This window comes from Periplaneta americana, chromosome 1 (genome assembly GCF_040183065.1).
Source record: "Periplaneta americana isolate PAMFEO1 chromosome 1, P.americana_PAMFEO1_priV1, whole genome shotgun sequence".
Taxonomy (NCBI): domain Eukaryota; kingdom Metazoa; phylum Arthropoda; class Insecta; order Blattodea; family Blattidae; genus Periplaneta; species Periplaneta americana.
Genome location: NC_091117.1, coordinates 165,444,855 through 165,463,620, shown reverse-complemented (window position 1 = coordinate 165,463,620; position 18,766 = coordinate 165,444,855). Strand labels below are relative to the sequence as shown.

Here is an 18,766-nt window from a genome sequence, read left to right as displayed (position 1 = left end):
CTGCTAGAGTCGACGGCAATTCGGAAGGCGGTAGTCTGCTAGCGTTGCGTCGAGAGAGACAGATAGAGAGGGTAAGGCAGCGTACAACATTGCCACATCGTACTTCACGCGCACGTGCGATGCAAATAGCGCAGGAGAGAATTTAAATTTTCAAAAGACAATAATGACCTTAGCCGTTGATTACTGTAAGTATGACACCAAAAAAACCCTCTTTCCTTCACTAACAATATTCTTTGCGCGGTTCTCAATCCACACCACATGCTTCTGCAGTTGTTTCTTGCACATTGGCAACGTTGCAGCCAGCATCAAGATGGCCAGCAGTGTTGTGCTCGTCAACGTTTTTAAAATAATTATACATCTTAAACAATACTTGCCTGTGCAATACTTATTTTTTTGCAGTCTCTTCTTCCATTTATTTATCTTACACACACACAGTGAATGTTAGTTTTACTTATTCAATGTATTGAAACACTCACACGTGAACAAACGAACTTGGGAAGTACTTGTTACAGACTGATTCCGATTGGTTCTGCTGTACAAGCTTGTGACGTCACATGCCAGAAATGCTACGGCGCATATAGCAGCCGACCGCCTTCCGAACTGCCGTCTAGTATAGAAGTCAATGACGGAAGTAGCCACGAGTGGGGCTACTTTCGTCATTGACTTCTAGCAGAATGTGGTGCCCTCAAGTGGCGAGATAAGACTTTAAAGTACAAAGTGTCCAACAAGCCCAACTGTCCAAAAGACCCTAGTTACCCTATGGATGATTTATATCTGTAAAAGTTACGATACATTTTTGCTATTGTTAATCTTAACTGTTTCTTTTAGATACTCTTTTTTTTTTTACTTGTAAATTGAATTTAACGACTTTTTAGCGACATTTGACATCTTATTTGGCGACTTCGAAGTGACAATTGTTGGCAACACTGGTACTGTTATCTCATACTTCTCGGAACAGTGCAGTATATTTACTTTGATTCCACTGCAAGGCAAAGATGACGACATTATCATGTCCCCCTCCCAATTTCTGCAGCTAGTCGAGAAATCTCTTCTATTAGTCTTATCATTATTTACATTTTACCAAGGTTTACGATATGTAGTCTGCTAAATTTCTACACTAGTCGGTGACTGTTAAGAGGGACGGAGGCCTGTACCCGTGCTTAACCTGAAATTTAATTTAAAAAAAGTCAATTTCTTCAGTTAGGCCTACACTTTACATGCTGATTTTAGAAACAGATGTCCACGTTTCTGCTGAAATGTTTTAAAACACCACAATGTAGCTGTAAAGAAGCATGGAATCATTTCTGGGTGAAGTATGTATTCAGTCATTTTTCGTGAATTATATCATTATCCTAAATCTTTTTAATGTGTTATAATAGTTTACACACACTTGTAGCAGTTTCGATCCTTTGCCATGATAGAAAAACTTATGCAATTACATGGGCCTATTTAGGTTTCCTGCTACTGCATATCTAATTTTGCTATTTTTAATATCAAATTTAGAAAATTACTACTTATGCAGAAAATTATAAATTATTAATATAGAAACAGTCTATCTTCAAGAGATAGAATGACCACTTTCGACACAAAATAAGATTATATTATTTGTTTTATTTTTAATTGTAATTACCAAAAATTAAAGAAGTTATCTGCTGTTAAAAATGATGTATACTGAATAATTCAATATTTTCAGGGAACAATAATTTGTAACTGTGGCGGTAAGTAATGTAAATACTCCCTATACTTGTCATAAATAAGTTTTCTTTCATAGCGTAATACTACGATATTTGCCTACTTTCCAATTATTTACATGATGAAGTTTTATAAACAGCGTAAATTTAAAAACGTCAGGATTGCCACATTTTCAGAATTCAAGTAAGGGATAGTTGCAACATTTAGCGAGAGGAAAATACAAAAATCTTCTGGGGGGAGAGAGAGAGAGAGAGAGAGAGAGAGAGAGCGAGCGAGAGAGAGAGCGAGAGAGAGAGAGAGAGCGAGCGAGAGAGAGAGCGAGAGAGAGATCTTCGAGCACTCACTCTTAGAGCATTATAATATAATACTAATACAGTCTAGTATATATGTCACGAAGCTCAATACGTAGTAAATATGCATCCACAGATAGTTGCTAACCACTAGGATCGCTACTATCGCCTCATTTCCTTCCTATAGGCCTATTCCATCTGTGGAGATCTATGTGCACGGTTTAAAGGGAGGTTTCAACAAGAGCTATTAATTGCTCTCTTGTAAATGTAATATTCTGCATCATACATTCTTTTCAGCAAAAAGATAGTCACCCTCAAGACCCAATTTGACGAAAAGCTCAGAAATCTTAATTGTTCATAAAATAAAATAAAATGATAATTTACTTCACGTTTTTAGCTCTTTGACTCGTGTTCTCACTTTTACAAGAAGTATGAATTAAGAGAGTTCACAAGAAGAGGGGCTGCTTCATCATATCATGGTCAGCGTAGCATATAGGCTACCGCTTAAGTAAGACAACATAAGACAAATACAAGAAAATATAGGCCATTCGGTATCTCGTGAAACCTATCTGCGTGTCAGGGGAAGAAGAAAGTGGACTGAGAAGCTTGCCTCCCTCGCTACGCTTCTACTTGTAGCTAGCGAAGTTCTTGTATATGCTACGACGCACGCAAGCTTTTGTTTTCCTACGAAATAATGAATGACCTACAAACTCTATTTCCCAGGGATCGAATCCGGATACGCTAAAACTTTATGTAACTGGAGACGCCATTTTAATCATAGCATAGAACAATAATACATATGTCTAAAGTTAAACTCTTATAATGAAGTATTCAAATAAAAACAATTGCTTTTGAAGTGATACCGAAGAGACAAAACTGAAATTAAAAGCATGGCATTACCTACTCTAATCAGTCAGTCTATCACTATACTAAAAGCTATACTTCAATGTTCTATTTCCAAAAATTATATCTCTTGTAGGAAAAAGATGAAGTAGGCTATTTTGTAAAATGTCAGAATGTTTTGCACAGTAATCTGATGATAATACAACTTTAAGTAATTCGCTATACTTGTAAAATTCTGGTGTAATTCCAATTAATTTACATCGAGCAAACGGGTCAATAACATAAACTGGAAGCATAGGAAGATAAAATATAAATAAATATATGTACAATTGTACATATATGATGTAACTATATAAGTAAAGATAAGATTATAGAATATCTTGATGCTGAAATTAAGTAAGGATATAAAAATCTGTTTTATCATCATTGATCTCTTTTGTTTTGTCTGAACGATATTTTGAAGTGAACTTAATAAATTGACGCTATAAATTTTAGATAAGATAAAAAGAAATTCACCAGACATGTAAGCTTTCGAATGTAAAATTAATATTTGAGGATTAATATATCACACTTCTTATCGAACCCTTGAGACAGTGCTGTTAAATTTAAGAGCAGACTAATCCTGTTAAAAGCTATAAAGCATGTACTTGTAAATGGTATGATAAATCGAGATAAATTTCGTGTTAATATTAATTTCATGCAAACTTTTACAATTATTTTAGTACATGGAAACAAACTCTAATTGCTAGTATTAACCATTTTTGCTTTTTATTTTTTATTATTGCTTCGACTTCTTCGAAATTGATATTAATATTTACAATAAAATTTTGCATTGGAGTAAGATAAATATTTAACTGTCGCCTTAGTAACCTTGTAATAGGCGTGAGCACAAGGCTTGCTAGCGGTACGTGGACATTCACTAATGTATGTTCATTGGTTAAAAAATAATTAAAATATATGACTTGAGACTTTCCCGGCGTTTGATGTAGAATAATTCTTCTCGGGTTCTCAGCCAGTTGAGTTGGATAGTTGCTTCCAAGCTTTCGATGGCTAGCTCTGCTAGCTAGCTGCATGAAGAAGATGGCAGAGCTAGCCATCGAAAGCTTGGAAGCAATTATCTAACTCACCTGCCTGAGAACACAATTGAGCTACTCAGGAACTACACAGGACACCAAAGGTCCCGGGTTCGATGCCCGGCCCAGAAACAATTTTTCCCTTGAAATTATTCAAATCAGCTTCACAGAGAGATATACCTGAAAGCCAGATTTGCATAATATACGTTACTGTTCGTTAACAGAAAATCACAATTCAAGTCACACAGAGTTTGTGTGCACTCAATGTTGGGTCTCTGGCGGTATGTGGATATAAAGGGAAAAAGTGAGCCGATGTCTGGTGTAGTTCCTGGGTAGCTCAGTCGGTAGAGCGTTGGCACGTTTAGCCGAAGGTCCCTGGTTCGATACCCAGCCTCGGATCAATTTTTCCCTTAAATTATTCACGGAAAAGCATCATCTTGAAGGTCTAGACCCTACGATAACTTTGCATCATTGTGATTATAATTTTCTGTTGTGCATTTGCTAAGGAACTTCGGGAGGTGAGTTTCTTTTTAATATTCTTAGAAGACAGAAATAGTTTTACATTTAATTACAGGTAGTATAATTAGTAGACTTTGTTATGATACTGGTGACAGATGAGACAGTAGTCCAGGAAGAGGTTTCAAGGCAAAAGGTGATATGTTAATTTTTGGCGAAAATGAGATTTTGCGGTATGTGCAACCTGTTGGTATCTTTATTTTGGAAAAAGATAGCATGCATACCTCTATTATTTTTTCTCTCTAATCCGTTCTTATGAGACATGATATGATTTTTTACAGTTGTTCAAACTTGAAATGTTCGCTTCTAAAAAAACTTAAAGAATGACATCACATTTTGCATTGGAGCCACAGAAATAGTAAGCGTAAGCCCAATAGTGTATTAATTAGTAAGATTGGCCGTAATGGGGACCAGATATCCTCGGTATCCCTCTGTTAAAACGTCCTATTTTGATTTATTATAGTGAACATCATTCTAAAATTCAAGACTAATATATCCTTTCTATATTGCAGCAAAACACGTCGAACGGAGAGTTACTCAAAATGGAACTGAAAATTGTAGCACTTGCAGTGCTACTAACATTCACAACCACATCTGCGTCACCTCTGATCAATCAGAGGATTTCTACTTACAGTGAAAATGTCGCAGATTATCGCCTACCAACCTCTGTAGAACCTCTTCACTATATAATTAAGTTAGAACCTCTCTTGGGAGAAAATGAACCTACAACATTTAAAGGTTCAGTAGAGATACTTGTGAGAATATCTGAAGAGACCGATAATATTACCCTTCATTACTACGATATGAAAATCACAAGCTTCGAAGTGAAGAAGGAGGGCAATGATACTCCAATATCAGTGTATGAGGATTATGATATTGATACTCATTTTTATACCCTGTATGTTAATGATTCTACACAGAAACTAGAAATAAACGAAACTTATATAATTACTTTAAAATACGAAGGCAATCATAGAGATGATATGTACGGCTTCTACAGGAGTTATTATAAAACCGAATCAGGTGATAAAGTGTAAGTAAATCTAACATCCGAATACTAGTATTCGAAAAATAAAACTTATAAATTTTATTTGTTTATATATTATAAATTAACCAGTTTTATTCAATAAAGTGAACCTGAATTGTATATTTGTTGTTATGATTCTAATTTTTCAGCCTTCGAACTATTATTTAGAAATATATATTTTCTTTTCATTAGATGGCTTGCAACAACACAGTTCCAGCCAACACATGCTCGCCGTGCATTTCCATGTTTTGATGAACCTGCCTTGAAGGCCACTTTTGACATCAGAATAAAAAGAACATCAACAAGAAGAGCAATATCGAATATGCCAAGAATAGAAGAGTAAGCATTCGGTATATGTAAAAATAAAACGCAATATACTGTAACATACAAATAATCGTAAACACAACATAGCATATCATAACATAATATTATAGTAGCATAACTAAAAAAAATACTGACGGTTGAATTCTAAGGCCGAAACAGGTTAACAGTATCCTATATTCCTGAAAGTATGATGGTAACATAAAAAGCATAGCACAGTGTAACATAACATAAAAACGTAACGTAACATATTTCTATTCATTTATTTATATCTATAACAAGGCAAAGCCCCAATTACAATAAACAGTACAAATATTTTCTTAGAACATAAAATTGGAGATAACATGAAAAAAGAAATGAAAACAGATATAAATGCAAGGCACAAGTGTAAATACAAATGAAAAATACAAATAAAAAATGAAAAACAGACAAATATGTACTACATAAATGTAAATAAAAGAGACAGATACAGATGTAAATGAAAAATACAAAATAAAAAAGAATGAAGAATAGATAAATATAGATACCACAACCAAAAGATGTAAAATGTAGCTATAAATGGCAAATTACAGAGTAATAAATAGATAGCAATACTGTTTAAAATCAACAACCTTCAGTATATTAATAAGAAAATGTTTATATTTCATGTAAGAAATGCTGAAATCTAGATCCCATGTTTTAAATATTTCATTGAATTTTGAACACATTTTTAACACTGGTGAATTTTTATGTGCTGAAGTGTTTGATTTTTTATAATATAACAATGACGATTTAAATGTGATGTTCTAGCGTTAAGCTAGATTTGTGATAATATTTCGATATTATCCAGTAGACCGTTGAATATTTTATACAATAAAAGTTGCTCAGAAAGTAATCTACGACTGACAAAAGACATTAAATTAAATTCAGCAAGTAGATTGTTGTACGAAATTTTGTTATGAAAGACCGAATAATGATATCATAGCCAACTTAACTAAACTTAAAATAAAATTATGATAACATTATAAAATAATATAACATACTTGTCATGTGCTATAGATGGCTTGTGTTGATGTAACTGATTTTAGGTTTTGATTAATGTTTATGATAGAGGCAGTGATGAATCATGACATGTGAATTTCCAATCCGGCATTTGCATTTGTGACTAAGGGAAACCATGAAAACCCCAAGTCAAAACTGATCAGCCACGGGATTTGAACCCGGAACCTCTCGAGTGCGAGTTTCAAACGTTACCATCTGAGCTGCACAACAAGAAACCTATTCTTTTCTACTGTAACCAGCAGAGTTAAAAGTAAATTATTCCCACCCAACTTTATCGTTACTCAATTCATTTCTGGTCATGAAAAATTCAAGCCATATTTAGTCCTATTTAATGTCACAAATAACTCAAACAGTGTAAGGCGCGCATGTGATGAAGACCAAATGGCACCCCATCCGCTATTCAACTGTCCCCTCTTCGAAATGAGAAGACGCATCCTCTCCCTCCATCTCAAACACATCATCACTGCATTTATTTTTAACAATATCACAATCTACTACAGATTTGGTAAAATTTTAAGTAGCATTCACGCTACATTATGATTTTCCTCTGTATGTACAGATGAGGAGGCGAGACCTGGGATGGGAGCTGTGCGAAAGGGGAAAGAATGAGCTATCAGAAAGAAAGTTTTTTCATGATGGTTAACCTTATACGAATCTTCCGACACGGAAGTTCATCTCAGACTAAAATATATTTTCCTCTCCATACCCATTGGTGATATAGCCACGGCACAAGATAAGTCACAGGACAGATCTTGCCTCCCCTACTGTATGCAATGACATGTATTTCTGTGTAACAGTATGTATTTATGTAATAGGTATTTCTATGTAAATTTGTTTGTACTTATATATAATATGTAAATGTATCTGTATGTAATACGTAAATGTATCTGTATGTAATATGTATGTATTTGTATCTACAGGGTTGTTTCCGATCTCCGATAACGAATTTGAATGACGTCATGTGCGTCAGGAATCACACCGAAAGCTGAATTGCGGCGAGAGGTGACAGACCAGTAGTGAGTGATTTCATAATCAGAATGCACGGCGTTCATAGTAGCAATACCCAAGAAAATCGAACCTTTTTGGGAGGGTTACATAACAACCCTTTCCGATGCCAAGGAGCCTGCAAAAAACGTGGTTTCGTTATTTCCAAGAAAGCCATCTTGTGTGTACCTAATAAGAATAGCAAAGCTCGGATGGGATTAATTCCAGAGTGGATAAAGCAAGCAAATCCACCCCCCGTCACAAGTCGCCGCACCCTACGAGATGATACAAATTAATTCCATTCGAGCTTTACCAATCTTATTAAGTACACAGAAGATGTCTTTCTTGGAAATAACGAAACCTCTTTTATTGCAGGCTTCTTTTATTCTCACTTAATTGTACTTGGCATCGGAGACGGTTGTTATATACCCCTCCAAAAAGGCTCGATTTTCTTGGGAATTTCTGCTATGAGTCGCCGTGCACTCTGACTATGAGATCACTCACTACAGGTCTGTCACCTCGCGCCACAGTTCAGTTGTCGTGTGACTCCTGTCGCACACGATGTCATTCAAATTCGTTATCAGAGATCGGATACAACCCTGTAGTATGTATGATTTTGTTCGTAATATGTATGTAATGTGTCTGTTTTATATCATATTTGTATGCAATATATATGTTTTCATGTAATATGAACGCAAGACGTCTGTTTTATGTCATATGTATGCATTTGTATGCAATATGTATATTTTCACGTAATAGTAGCCTATGTATTTTATGTAAGCTTTTTGTATTATGTATGTATTTAATGTAAATATAACCCTAATATAGCCTACCTAATGGTAAAATAGGATTAAATAAAGTCGGATATTCGATAATAAATCTGTCCTATATGATTCTCTGTCTAACATTTCATTTATGATTCTAATTACGCTCTTTTTTAACTGGAAAACGTGTTGAGCACCAGCAGAATTACCTTAAATAATTATATTTTTACACACTAAGAAGGAATGGAAGAAAGCATAATAAGCAAATAGTGAGTAGTGACTGATTTTTACAAAATAAATCAGTAAGTTTTCTAGTATCCTGCATATGTGAATATTTGGATGTAGGTACTGTACAATCCAGTTAATGTAAGTCAAATTTCTTGCTTTCTAATCATGAGATAGTCCTATCCCTCACTAATTTTTTTATCTGAATACTCTCATTGTCATCCCTACTGTAATAAGAGTGACGTCATCCGCATATAGCACAGATTTGTATGGTAGGCAGCTAGATGTAGGCTAATTTATATAACTGAGAAAAGGAAAGGATCTAGCACAGAACCACGAGGGAGGTCGGATAGGCTACTAAATTAAGCACTCTTTTTAACGACATTAACGACTTGACGTCTATTAAACAGATACGATTTAAATTTTAATAAAGACAATTCAACTTCATTAACACACCAATAATTAATTCAATTTTGAAAGCAGTATGTCGTGAGAAACAGTATCAAAGCACATTAAGGTATATCCTACAATTCCTACAAGTATAGTACACATACCGTATGTCTCGTCTACTGACACAACAAGTTATATAATTGTTTGTTCCAGTAATGATCCAACATGGGACAAGTTTGAAGAAACTAAAAATATGTCTTCATATCTGATTGCCTTTGTGGTATCAGATTTTGCATATGCAGAAAATACTGCCAGGAACTTCAAAATATGGGCGAGAAAAGATGCCATAAAAGAAGGACAAGCAAAATATAGTCTTGATGTTGGTCCTCCTATTCTTCATGCAATGGAAGAATTTCTCCTGGGTGAGAAATACCAACTCCCAAAAATGGACGAAGTGGCAGTACCAGACTTTTCAGCAGGAGCCATGGAAAACTGGGGTCTTGTAACTTACAGGTGAGAACGACATGTCTTGAAGATCAGGAACTTTTGGTTTATTAGATAGATGAACATATGTTGTCTATCACCAGATATTTTCGACAATTAAAAACTTTATCAATGCTTTTAGTAGAAAAGGACTTCATCATGAACATTTCCAAATTCAACCATCAAATTATCGCGAGTTCAGTCATAACAAAGAAAGTAGAACGGAATTACCTTTCAAATGAGATTAAATACAGTGCGTCCGCAAACTAACTCCGCAGCGAAGAGACTGCGATGTATACGCTAGGGGCTGCAGTTAAATTGGTAGGTGGGATTCACCGCTAGCGGCTGCAGTTATGTTGGAAGATGGGATTCGTCCACACCTGTGGAGTAACGGTCAGCGCGTCTGGCTGCGAAACCAGGTGGCCCGGGTTCGAATCCCGGTTGGGGCAAGTTACCTGATTGAGGTTTTTTTCCGGGGTTTTCCCTCAAACCAATACGAGCAAATGCTGGGTAACTTTCGGTGCTGGACCCCGGACTGATTTCACCGGCATTATCCCTTCATTTCATTCAGACGCTAAAATAACCCAATTAAAAAAAAAAAAGATGGGATTCACTCCACACGAAGGTCAACACTGAACACGTGTGAATGATTTTGCTGCAAACTTAAAACTTCCCGCTAGGAGATCGAGCGTCTCTTCTCGCTGCGGAGTGAGCTTGCGGACACATTCTATTTTCAAGGATGATAGTTAATACCACGCGTCTCAAAAGTCGCGTGCCAAATGGGTAAAGCTAGCCTTCAAGCACTTCAACTATGATGAAGTTGCCTACGCAGTAGGGCGGAGTTGAATTAGAGTACGTTCTAGATTCATAGAGATGTCGGTGTGCCGGAATTTTATCCCGCAGGATTTCTTTTACATCCCAGTAAATCTACTGACATGAGCCTGTCGCATTTTAGCATACTTAAATGCCATCGACCTGGTCCGGGATCGGACCCGCAACCTCGGGCACAGAAGGCCAGCACTCTAGCGGCTGCGCCACTCAGGCCAACTCGTAAATGCTAAGAAAATGCATAATGAATTGGAGGAAATTTAATATTACAGGATAGTGAACGAGAGTAATTCTCGTGCTCAAAAACGTAAACTTTCGCAACACAGAAAGCATGAACTAGATTAGTGGTCTTCAGCACAGAGCACCCTCGGTCTAGCGTCTCTTACCCGCGCATAAGACATTGCACTCGTTACAATTTACCCATTTCAGCGAGTGCTGGCGACCACTCAACTAGATAAAGAGAATAAGAAGAAAGTAGACCTATATTGATATACCGGCATATATATCCTCGATGACAGCTGTCTGTATGTGTCAATTTAAAGTATTTATGTTATTAGTACATTAATTTAATCAATGTAATTTTCAGAGAAAGGTTGATCCTTCACAGCAGTTCTTTTACCAACGCAGAAAGTAAGCAGCGCATTGCCACTGTCATAGCCCACGAGTTCGCACATCAGTGGTTCGGAGACCTAGTCAGTCCTGAGTGGTGGAATTACCTGTGGCTCAATGAAGGATTTGCTACGTATTTTGAGTCCTTTGCTACAGCCATGGTAAGTCCTAACAACATATATTACAATCTACTAAAAGATGAAAATATATCTTTGATTAAGATATAAATATTTTAATGAAGGTCATTTAATGATGAATTTAAAATTTAAATACAGTGAAACCTCTCATTTACGGACATCGAAGAGACGTAACAATCTGTCCGCATCTGAGTGGTGTCCTTTATTGGGAGAGAGGCTCCCCAATCTAACAGTAAATTTATAATATGCATTACGTATCCCTTCACGATTTAAATGAAATGTATTACTGTAGTTTAATTCTAAATACAGTCTACTGTACTACAGTAAATTCTAGATAAAACTGAAAAAGGAAAATACAGTACTGTGCCATGCAATTTTATTCTAGGTCTACAGTTATGCAGTACTGTAATTTACAGTTTTCAACTTAACCTTTACGTTCAAGTGCCATGTCTCTCGAAACAGTACAACTGATTGAAGTGAAGAGAATAATCCTACTAACCCTATCACGTGTCGAATACAACTTCAAGATCGCGGAAACCTTGGACCCATGAGACAGGTTAAATTTTACGATTTTGTTTATCCATCTACTTCCAGCTAACAAGGGGTAGCAGGCTCTGCTAATGGTAACCTAAGAGACCCTTATTGTTTTCTTCCATGTTAAGGAATTTCTGTACAGTTCTCAAAACTAAATTTTCCATTTTTGTAACACATTAGGTCTTGAAATCCAAGTTCTGTCCGCAGTCGAAAGGTAAAGGAAGCTTTAGGACTGTGAAACAGCTGTACGTGTCTGAGATTGTCCGTAAACGAGAGTTAAATTTATCATTATTTCTATATTATTTCAGTTGGTCCGTATATGAGGAGTTTTCGTATCTTGGGGGTGTGGGTAAGGAGAGGTTTCACTGTATGAAACTTTTAACTAATAAAAAACAAAAGTCGATTCCAAGGCAAATATCCTGTTATAAGGAAACTATGCGAGTATAATAAGCGAACATAACCAGTACCTGTATCTTAATGTTAAAGTTTTGATGCATTATATCCTACAGAAATTATGTAGTATCAAAAGTCCTCAATGTTATTACAGTAGTGCCATTGAGAGTCATTAACCAAGTTTTCAAACCTTAAATAGTCCAAAATCACACACTAATTCGAGCATATAAGACACTAGCAAGGCCATCTTAACCTATGGTAGCGAAGCCTCGACTATACGCAAATGCAAATGTAACAGGTCCAGAATTGTGGCTAGTGAAATAACATTTTTAAGATGAACAACAGGTTATACATGATTGGATAACAGAAATATTCAGACATATTAAAATAATTAGGCTCGCATGTCACTTGTTTTATCGAATATATTGGTATGCAAGTACAGAAAAAACTTATATGCCTAATTGTAGTACAATATTATTTTCAGGTTGAAAAAGACTGGCGAATGAGAGAACAATTTGTTGTTCGAGATGTTCATTCTTCTCTTGCTTTTGATGGTCTTGCAACCTCGCATCCCATGACTCAACCTGTTGGGAGTCCGAACAGCATAAGATCTATATTTGATTCCATCTCTTATGAGAAAGGTAATAGAATAAATAATACATTTTTTTACTTAAATGTTTTAAAATCAATTTCTCTTGTTGTTAAACACTCGTAGTTACCGTGTATTTTGTAAGTGTAATCTATGCAAATCGGATTAAATTAAATAATCCGCGGTGAACAGACACCGTAATTAAAAATTTTGAACTTTTAACGCAGCAATCCCTAACGAAGCAATCTATAAGTATGATCAAATCTAAGAATTGTAAGAACTATTAAACTATTTCATAGTTAGCATAGAGTGACAAGTATAATGTCACGATCATTTTGCTATCTATAGGTCTACTCAAGGAAAGAAAAAAATGACCGGTTTAGAAACGTCCTCACGGCGGCCTACAGTGAGCTGTACCGAAATATTGCATCTTACAATCTTCATGATTCTACTTACCGTTTTCTCTCCCACACCTTTAGATCGAACCTAACACTGTTCGCAAGAATTCTAAATTATAAAATAATCGTCAGCCTTGCAAACTAGTACCTTGCAACCATGAATACGTCTTTAAAATCAGACTCTATGTAATAATAAATAAGTAAACGTAAGAAGTTACAGATATGGATACTTTTATGGTCTTAAGTCTGTACACGTTTTCCTTTTTAATCTTCTCATTGATAAGTCATGGGAGTAATTTCTGGGAATTCTGCGAACTAGAGAACTACGTATAATAAACCACTGTGCATTATTTGCAGTCAAATTGACTAGATAGGTAATAAGTGTGAACAAAATGCAACAAATATGTGACACTATGCGTCATTATCTCTCTTATTTAGATAATGGTATAATTCGCGAAACTTCCAAATACACGAATTTAACAACGAATAGTTTTCCAGATGCCCAGAATGATTACCGCACTTACTCGTATATGCGAAAAGAACATTGACAAAGACTTGTTGTCGAAGTATGTGGTACCTCAATGGAAAAATGCTTGACTACCTACGAAACAAGAGTTACCCTGTTCTACGAAATATAAGTTACCAGCTCGAATGCCACTGATTGCTTCATGTTTTTGGAAGTTTTTATTTAGTTTCACGTAATATTAATTTTATTCCACTATCGCTGTTGTAATATTTTGCCCATATTGAGTTTCATCAGCATGATAATTTTCTGACCTACCCCAAAAAACATTAACATAATATAAACAATCGCGCATTTGACTGACACTGTATCAGTATGCTTCTGGGTGACCCTTCTTTATGATGCATTTGTTGTTATCAATCAGCAGTTTGTTTTTTACGATAGACGAGATTTTAACTTTGATAAAAGAACGTGTGCTATTAAAGCCGATAGCTGTAGAACATTCATGCATGCATGCATGCATACATACATACATACATACATACATACATACATACATACATACATACATACATACATACGTACATACGTACATACGTACGTACGTACGTACATACATACGTACATACATACGTACATACATACGTACATACATACATACATACATACATACATACATACATACATACATACATACATACATACATACATACATACATACATACATACATACATACATACATACATGTAGGAATATTAGGGAATGAGATAGCTGACCGTCTTGCCAAACAAGCCGCCATAGAAGATGAAGGGGAAATAGCTTATAACAAAATACCGAGAGATACCATATTAACAGAAGAGAGAGAAAAGACCTTAAGAAAATGGCAAGAGCAGTGGACTATCTCAAATAAAGCCGCAATAACGAAATCATTCTTCCCATCAATTAAAGACAGACTGAAGATAAATTTACCTATCGGGGCTGAATTTACTTCTATTGTGACAGGCCATGGCTTAACAAGATCGTACCTTCACAGATTCAAGATTATTCCAACTCCAACGTGCCCTTGCAGACTAAAAGAAGAACAGACAGTCAACCATATAATATTAAGATGTGCCACACTGATAAAAGAAAGAAGAATTATACGAGCTAGTATAATACGAACAGGTCAAACCTGGCCTCCACCTTTTGATCAGTTCACAACATACCTCAACAGCTTCAGAAAATTTATAAAATCCATACAATTTGGCAAAATGTAACAGCAATTGAAATTAGAAATAATATTAACAATGGTGGTAACCTAAAACAGAAGAAGTACAATTAGGCAACAATTCTATCTATAAGAATTTCAAGATCTCAATCAAAATTGTAAAAATCTTGTTCTCATGTCATAAATTATGTAACTAATTATTATAATATTTTATGTAAAGCATGTAGTATTACTCCAATGTAATGGAGCATGCTGATATACAAAAAAAAAATACATACATACATACATACATACATACATACATACATACATACATACATACATACATACATACATACATACATACATACATACATACATACATACATACATACATACATAGGTACATAAATATACTTGAATGATAATATTACAATCAAATGAAGACAAAAAAATTGCTTTGATGTGACACTGCCAATTTTACTTTCACCTATGTACTAATAGCTTTGACAGGGTTTTTGTTACCGAATGATTCTGTCTACACCCCGTGATGTATTGGCTAAAATATAAGTTTAGAGATAATAATTATTTCCTTGTGCATTTTTTATATTCAAACTCCGTGAGCATCAAACATTTTAATAAGTAAGTTATATTTTGTCTTTTGTTCATAAAGTTACAAATATTATTTAAAATGTTCAGTATTTAAATTTAGCAAGCGTTTCAAACACATTTTATTTCTTTGATTTGTATTGTATCATTAACATTTTTATAATATTAATGTTATACAATAAATCCAGTTGAGAAAAATACGAAATAAAGTACGAGTTTCATTTTAGCAAAAACAATTAATGTTAATCTGATTGTACTTTTTCAATTAAGACATTATTTAACATGAATATTTTAAATATTTTGTCCATATTCTCGTTCTTTATTATTACTTTTACTTTATTTTTAAGTGTTTACTAGTAATAATTTACGCCACAAACTGTAGGTAGATTCACTGCGAACTTCCTGACACCCGTTCACCATGGTATTGGCTTGACTCGCCCAAGACCCACAAGCAGTGGAAGCGGGCGTGCGGAGGATTGTTCACACAGTATATTCAATGAATTATTGTTCTGGTATAGGCCTATATAACTACTTCGATCTTATAATATGCTTCCGAGAATATTAAAAGTTTGTGTATCCTCACCACTCACTGCAACAGACAACAGAGGTCATTGGTGTACATACAATTCCGAGTAGCGCAGGTTCATCTATTCGCGTCTAGTTCTGCTTGATGATGCGCACTTCCAAAGTAATATATTACTCATCTCAAGTAATACTTGAAGCAACAGTTTTCTAATCACACATCACACGTTACGAAATATTCAGCTGTATTGCTTTATTCGCACCATATAAATATGTCACAGCACAGAAACAAAAACTGATAGAGAACACAAAAATGTGTGAAATTGTTTCGCAACTGTATGGCTGACGGTCTATTAGAATATATATCAATGATGGTCATTTTTTTCTTTCCATAAGTGTAGGTTGTAAAGAAGACAAATACATTATGTTGGCTTGCATAAAAAGTTCAGAAATTTGAAATACGTATTACTGTTCCACGCTTTCTGCAAGTTATTTTGTTGAAATTTACAATAAGATCAGCTGAGACATTATATCAATTGGTACTGTATATCGAATTTCAGCTGGTTCGGTTATACGTATGATGGAACACTTCTTAACCGACATAATATTCAAGAGAGGACTGCAGGCATATCTTACAGAGAGGTGAGTTCAAATAAAATAACATAATCACTGTAAATTGTACATTTTAGCATTTGTAATTTTTAGGGTTGAATATATTTTCAATATGGGCTTTAACAGCAAAATATTTAAGAAATATGATAAATGTGATGCTATGTTCCGTTAAATTTAAAAATAATTATTTCTTTTAAGATACCCATCATTAAGTGAATATGTAGGAAAGAGAGTATCATTGTCAAGTGTTCATGAAACTATATTTCAATTATAAAATTAAATAGTATTTAAAAACTTCCTCTAACAAAGTAATTCAATAAATTAGCTTTTTTTCATCTCATATGCTTTCTTATTCAGAAACAAATAATATAATATAATTCTATATTCATTATCTTATGTCTCCGTATATTAAATACTTAAACAGTATAAACTCTCAATTCCAGACAGTATGATTATGCAAATGAAGATCATCTGTACACAGCAATGGATAATGAATTTCGTGCCACCGAGTCGATATTGTATAGGAATGTCGCCGAAGTAATGCACACATGGACAAGACAAGCAGGATTTCCTCTCTTAACTGTTACTTCAGATGCAAATAATCTGATTTTAAAACAGGTATCTCTAGTATTAACATATATTTTCAGCACAAATATTTTACATAATGAACAAGTTTAAGCAGAAAATATTAGGATTAATAGAAGAAGCGAAAATAATTTTTTTGTTGAACAAACATAGATATAAAGTGTATCACTGAAGTATCTGTACCTCAATCCATCAAAGACGGCAATCCATTCTTAAGCTTTTATTGTATTGTATAGTCAGTTTCATCAGATGTCTGAAATCCAACTTACAAAAAGAAGAACTCAGAATACTAATGAATCGTTTAATAGCATTGTTTGGTACCATGTCCCAAAAAATGTGTTTGTTGGTATGTTGATGTTGGAACTTGGTGTACTGGATCTTGTACTCACATTTAATTATGGACACACTGCAAGAATACGGATTTTGAAGGAGCTAGGTATTCAAATAGGATATAATACCTCGAAAAACATGGCGAACTTGGACACATTGCGAATGAGATAGCAGTAACAAACACAACCAAAGAGGCAAGATCCAAGAGAAGGAGGGCAGTATTAGGTGAGCAGGATAGAGAAGAAAATAAGAAGGGTTTTAAAACATTTTTTCTGTAATAGGCGAGTTTTTATGGAAATTTTTACTTCAAACGTGATTTACTTAAAACTACATTTTTTTTTTAAACATAAATGACCCGTTTTTCAGAAACTTCTAGGTCTATGTGCATGACATTTCAGATAACACTGTGATGATGTGGAATTCTTTTGATTGAGTTTTCTGTAATAGTTTATTAGAAAAATAATACAATTTCTTCTTTTTCATTTTAGAGGTTTATAAAAACATTTTTTTCTGTTGGATATTTTATCATCAAAACAAATCAGTGCACTCAGAAGGAATATGTAGACATCCTGTAAAAATATCTTCTATATCTTATGCGTTCTGAGATAATGAGTCATTAATATAACTGTTTCAAAGTTACTGAGATAGCGCTTGATAACTCCCCTTAATTTTCAAATTAACTGTGCATTTAATCACAAAACGTATTGTAGATTTTCTATTTGTTTAAATATACCGTATCCTATCATCCATTTCAATCTGCAGGGTTATTTTATTTCCATTCTGTATAGTACGGTACATGTAATAGATGACTGGTGATTATGATTATTATTATTATTATTATTATTATTATTATTATTATTATTATTATTATTATTATTATTATTATTAGTTGAGTATCAAAAGCATCTTTTCACCCATTATGATAATAAAGTTTATGAATTCACAGTGCTATCATGTAAAATTCTTTTCAGAGCTTCAGACCGAATCACAGACAATAGTTAGTAGTAGAAGTATTGATAATAGGATAGGAATACATTACTGCCACATACCATAAATAGTCATAATATGCTCCTTATTCTCCTCATCCATTTAACAGATGTTTTATTAAGATTTATTTCATGATTTAATTCGTTCGAAATTAAACATTTATTTTATTTTCGAGGGCGTTATGTGCTATTACTTCCACCTAAGTTATCACAAGCTTAAGTACCACCTCTGAACATAAGAACTTCTTTATAGATTTTCGAAATTTCTTATCTGAGTCCACTATACGTCTACAAATTTAACACAATATAAAATATGTCTTCATTTACACTTTTTA

General features: G+C 34.4%; 1 protein-coding gene across 1 annotated transcript in view; it reads left to right on the top strand.

The window, feature by feature from the left end:
- Positions 1-18,766, top strand: part of LOC138694465 (uncharacterized) — a 119,001-nt gene that overhangs the window by 84,126 nt on the left and 16,109 nt on the right. Inside the window, exons 18-24 of the mRNA XM_069818237.1 lie at positions 4,927-5,447; positions 5,634-5,780; positions 9,380-9,679; positions 11,064-11,247; positions 12,635-12,791; positions 16,479-16,560; positions 16,974-17,148. Coding sequence (XP_069674338.1) covers positions 4,927-5,447; positions 5,634-5,780; positions 9,380-9,679; positions 11,064-11,247; positions 12,635-12,791; positions 16,479-16,560; positions 16,974-17,148 — 1,566 coding nt within the window. The remainder of the gene's footprint in view (positions 1-4,926; positions 5,448-5,633; positions 5,781-9,379; positions 9,680-11,063; positions 11,248-12,634; positions 12,792-16,478; positions 16,561-16,973; positions 17,149-18,766) is intronic.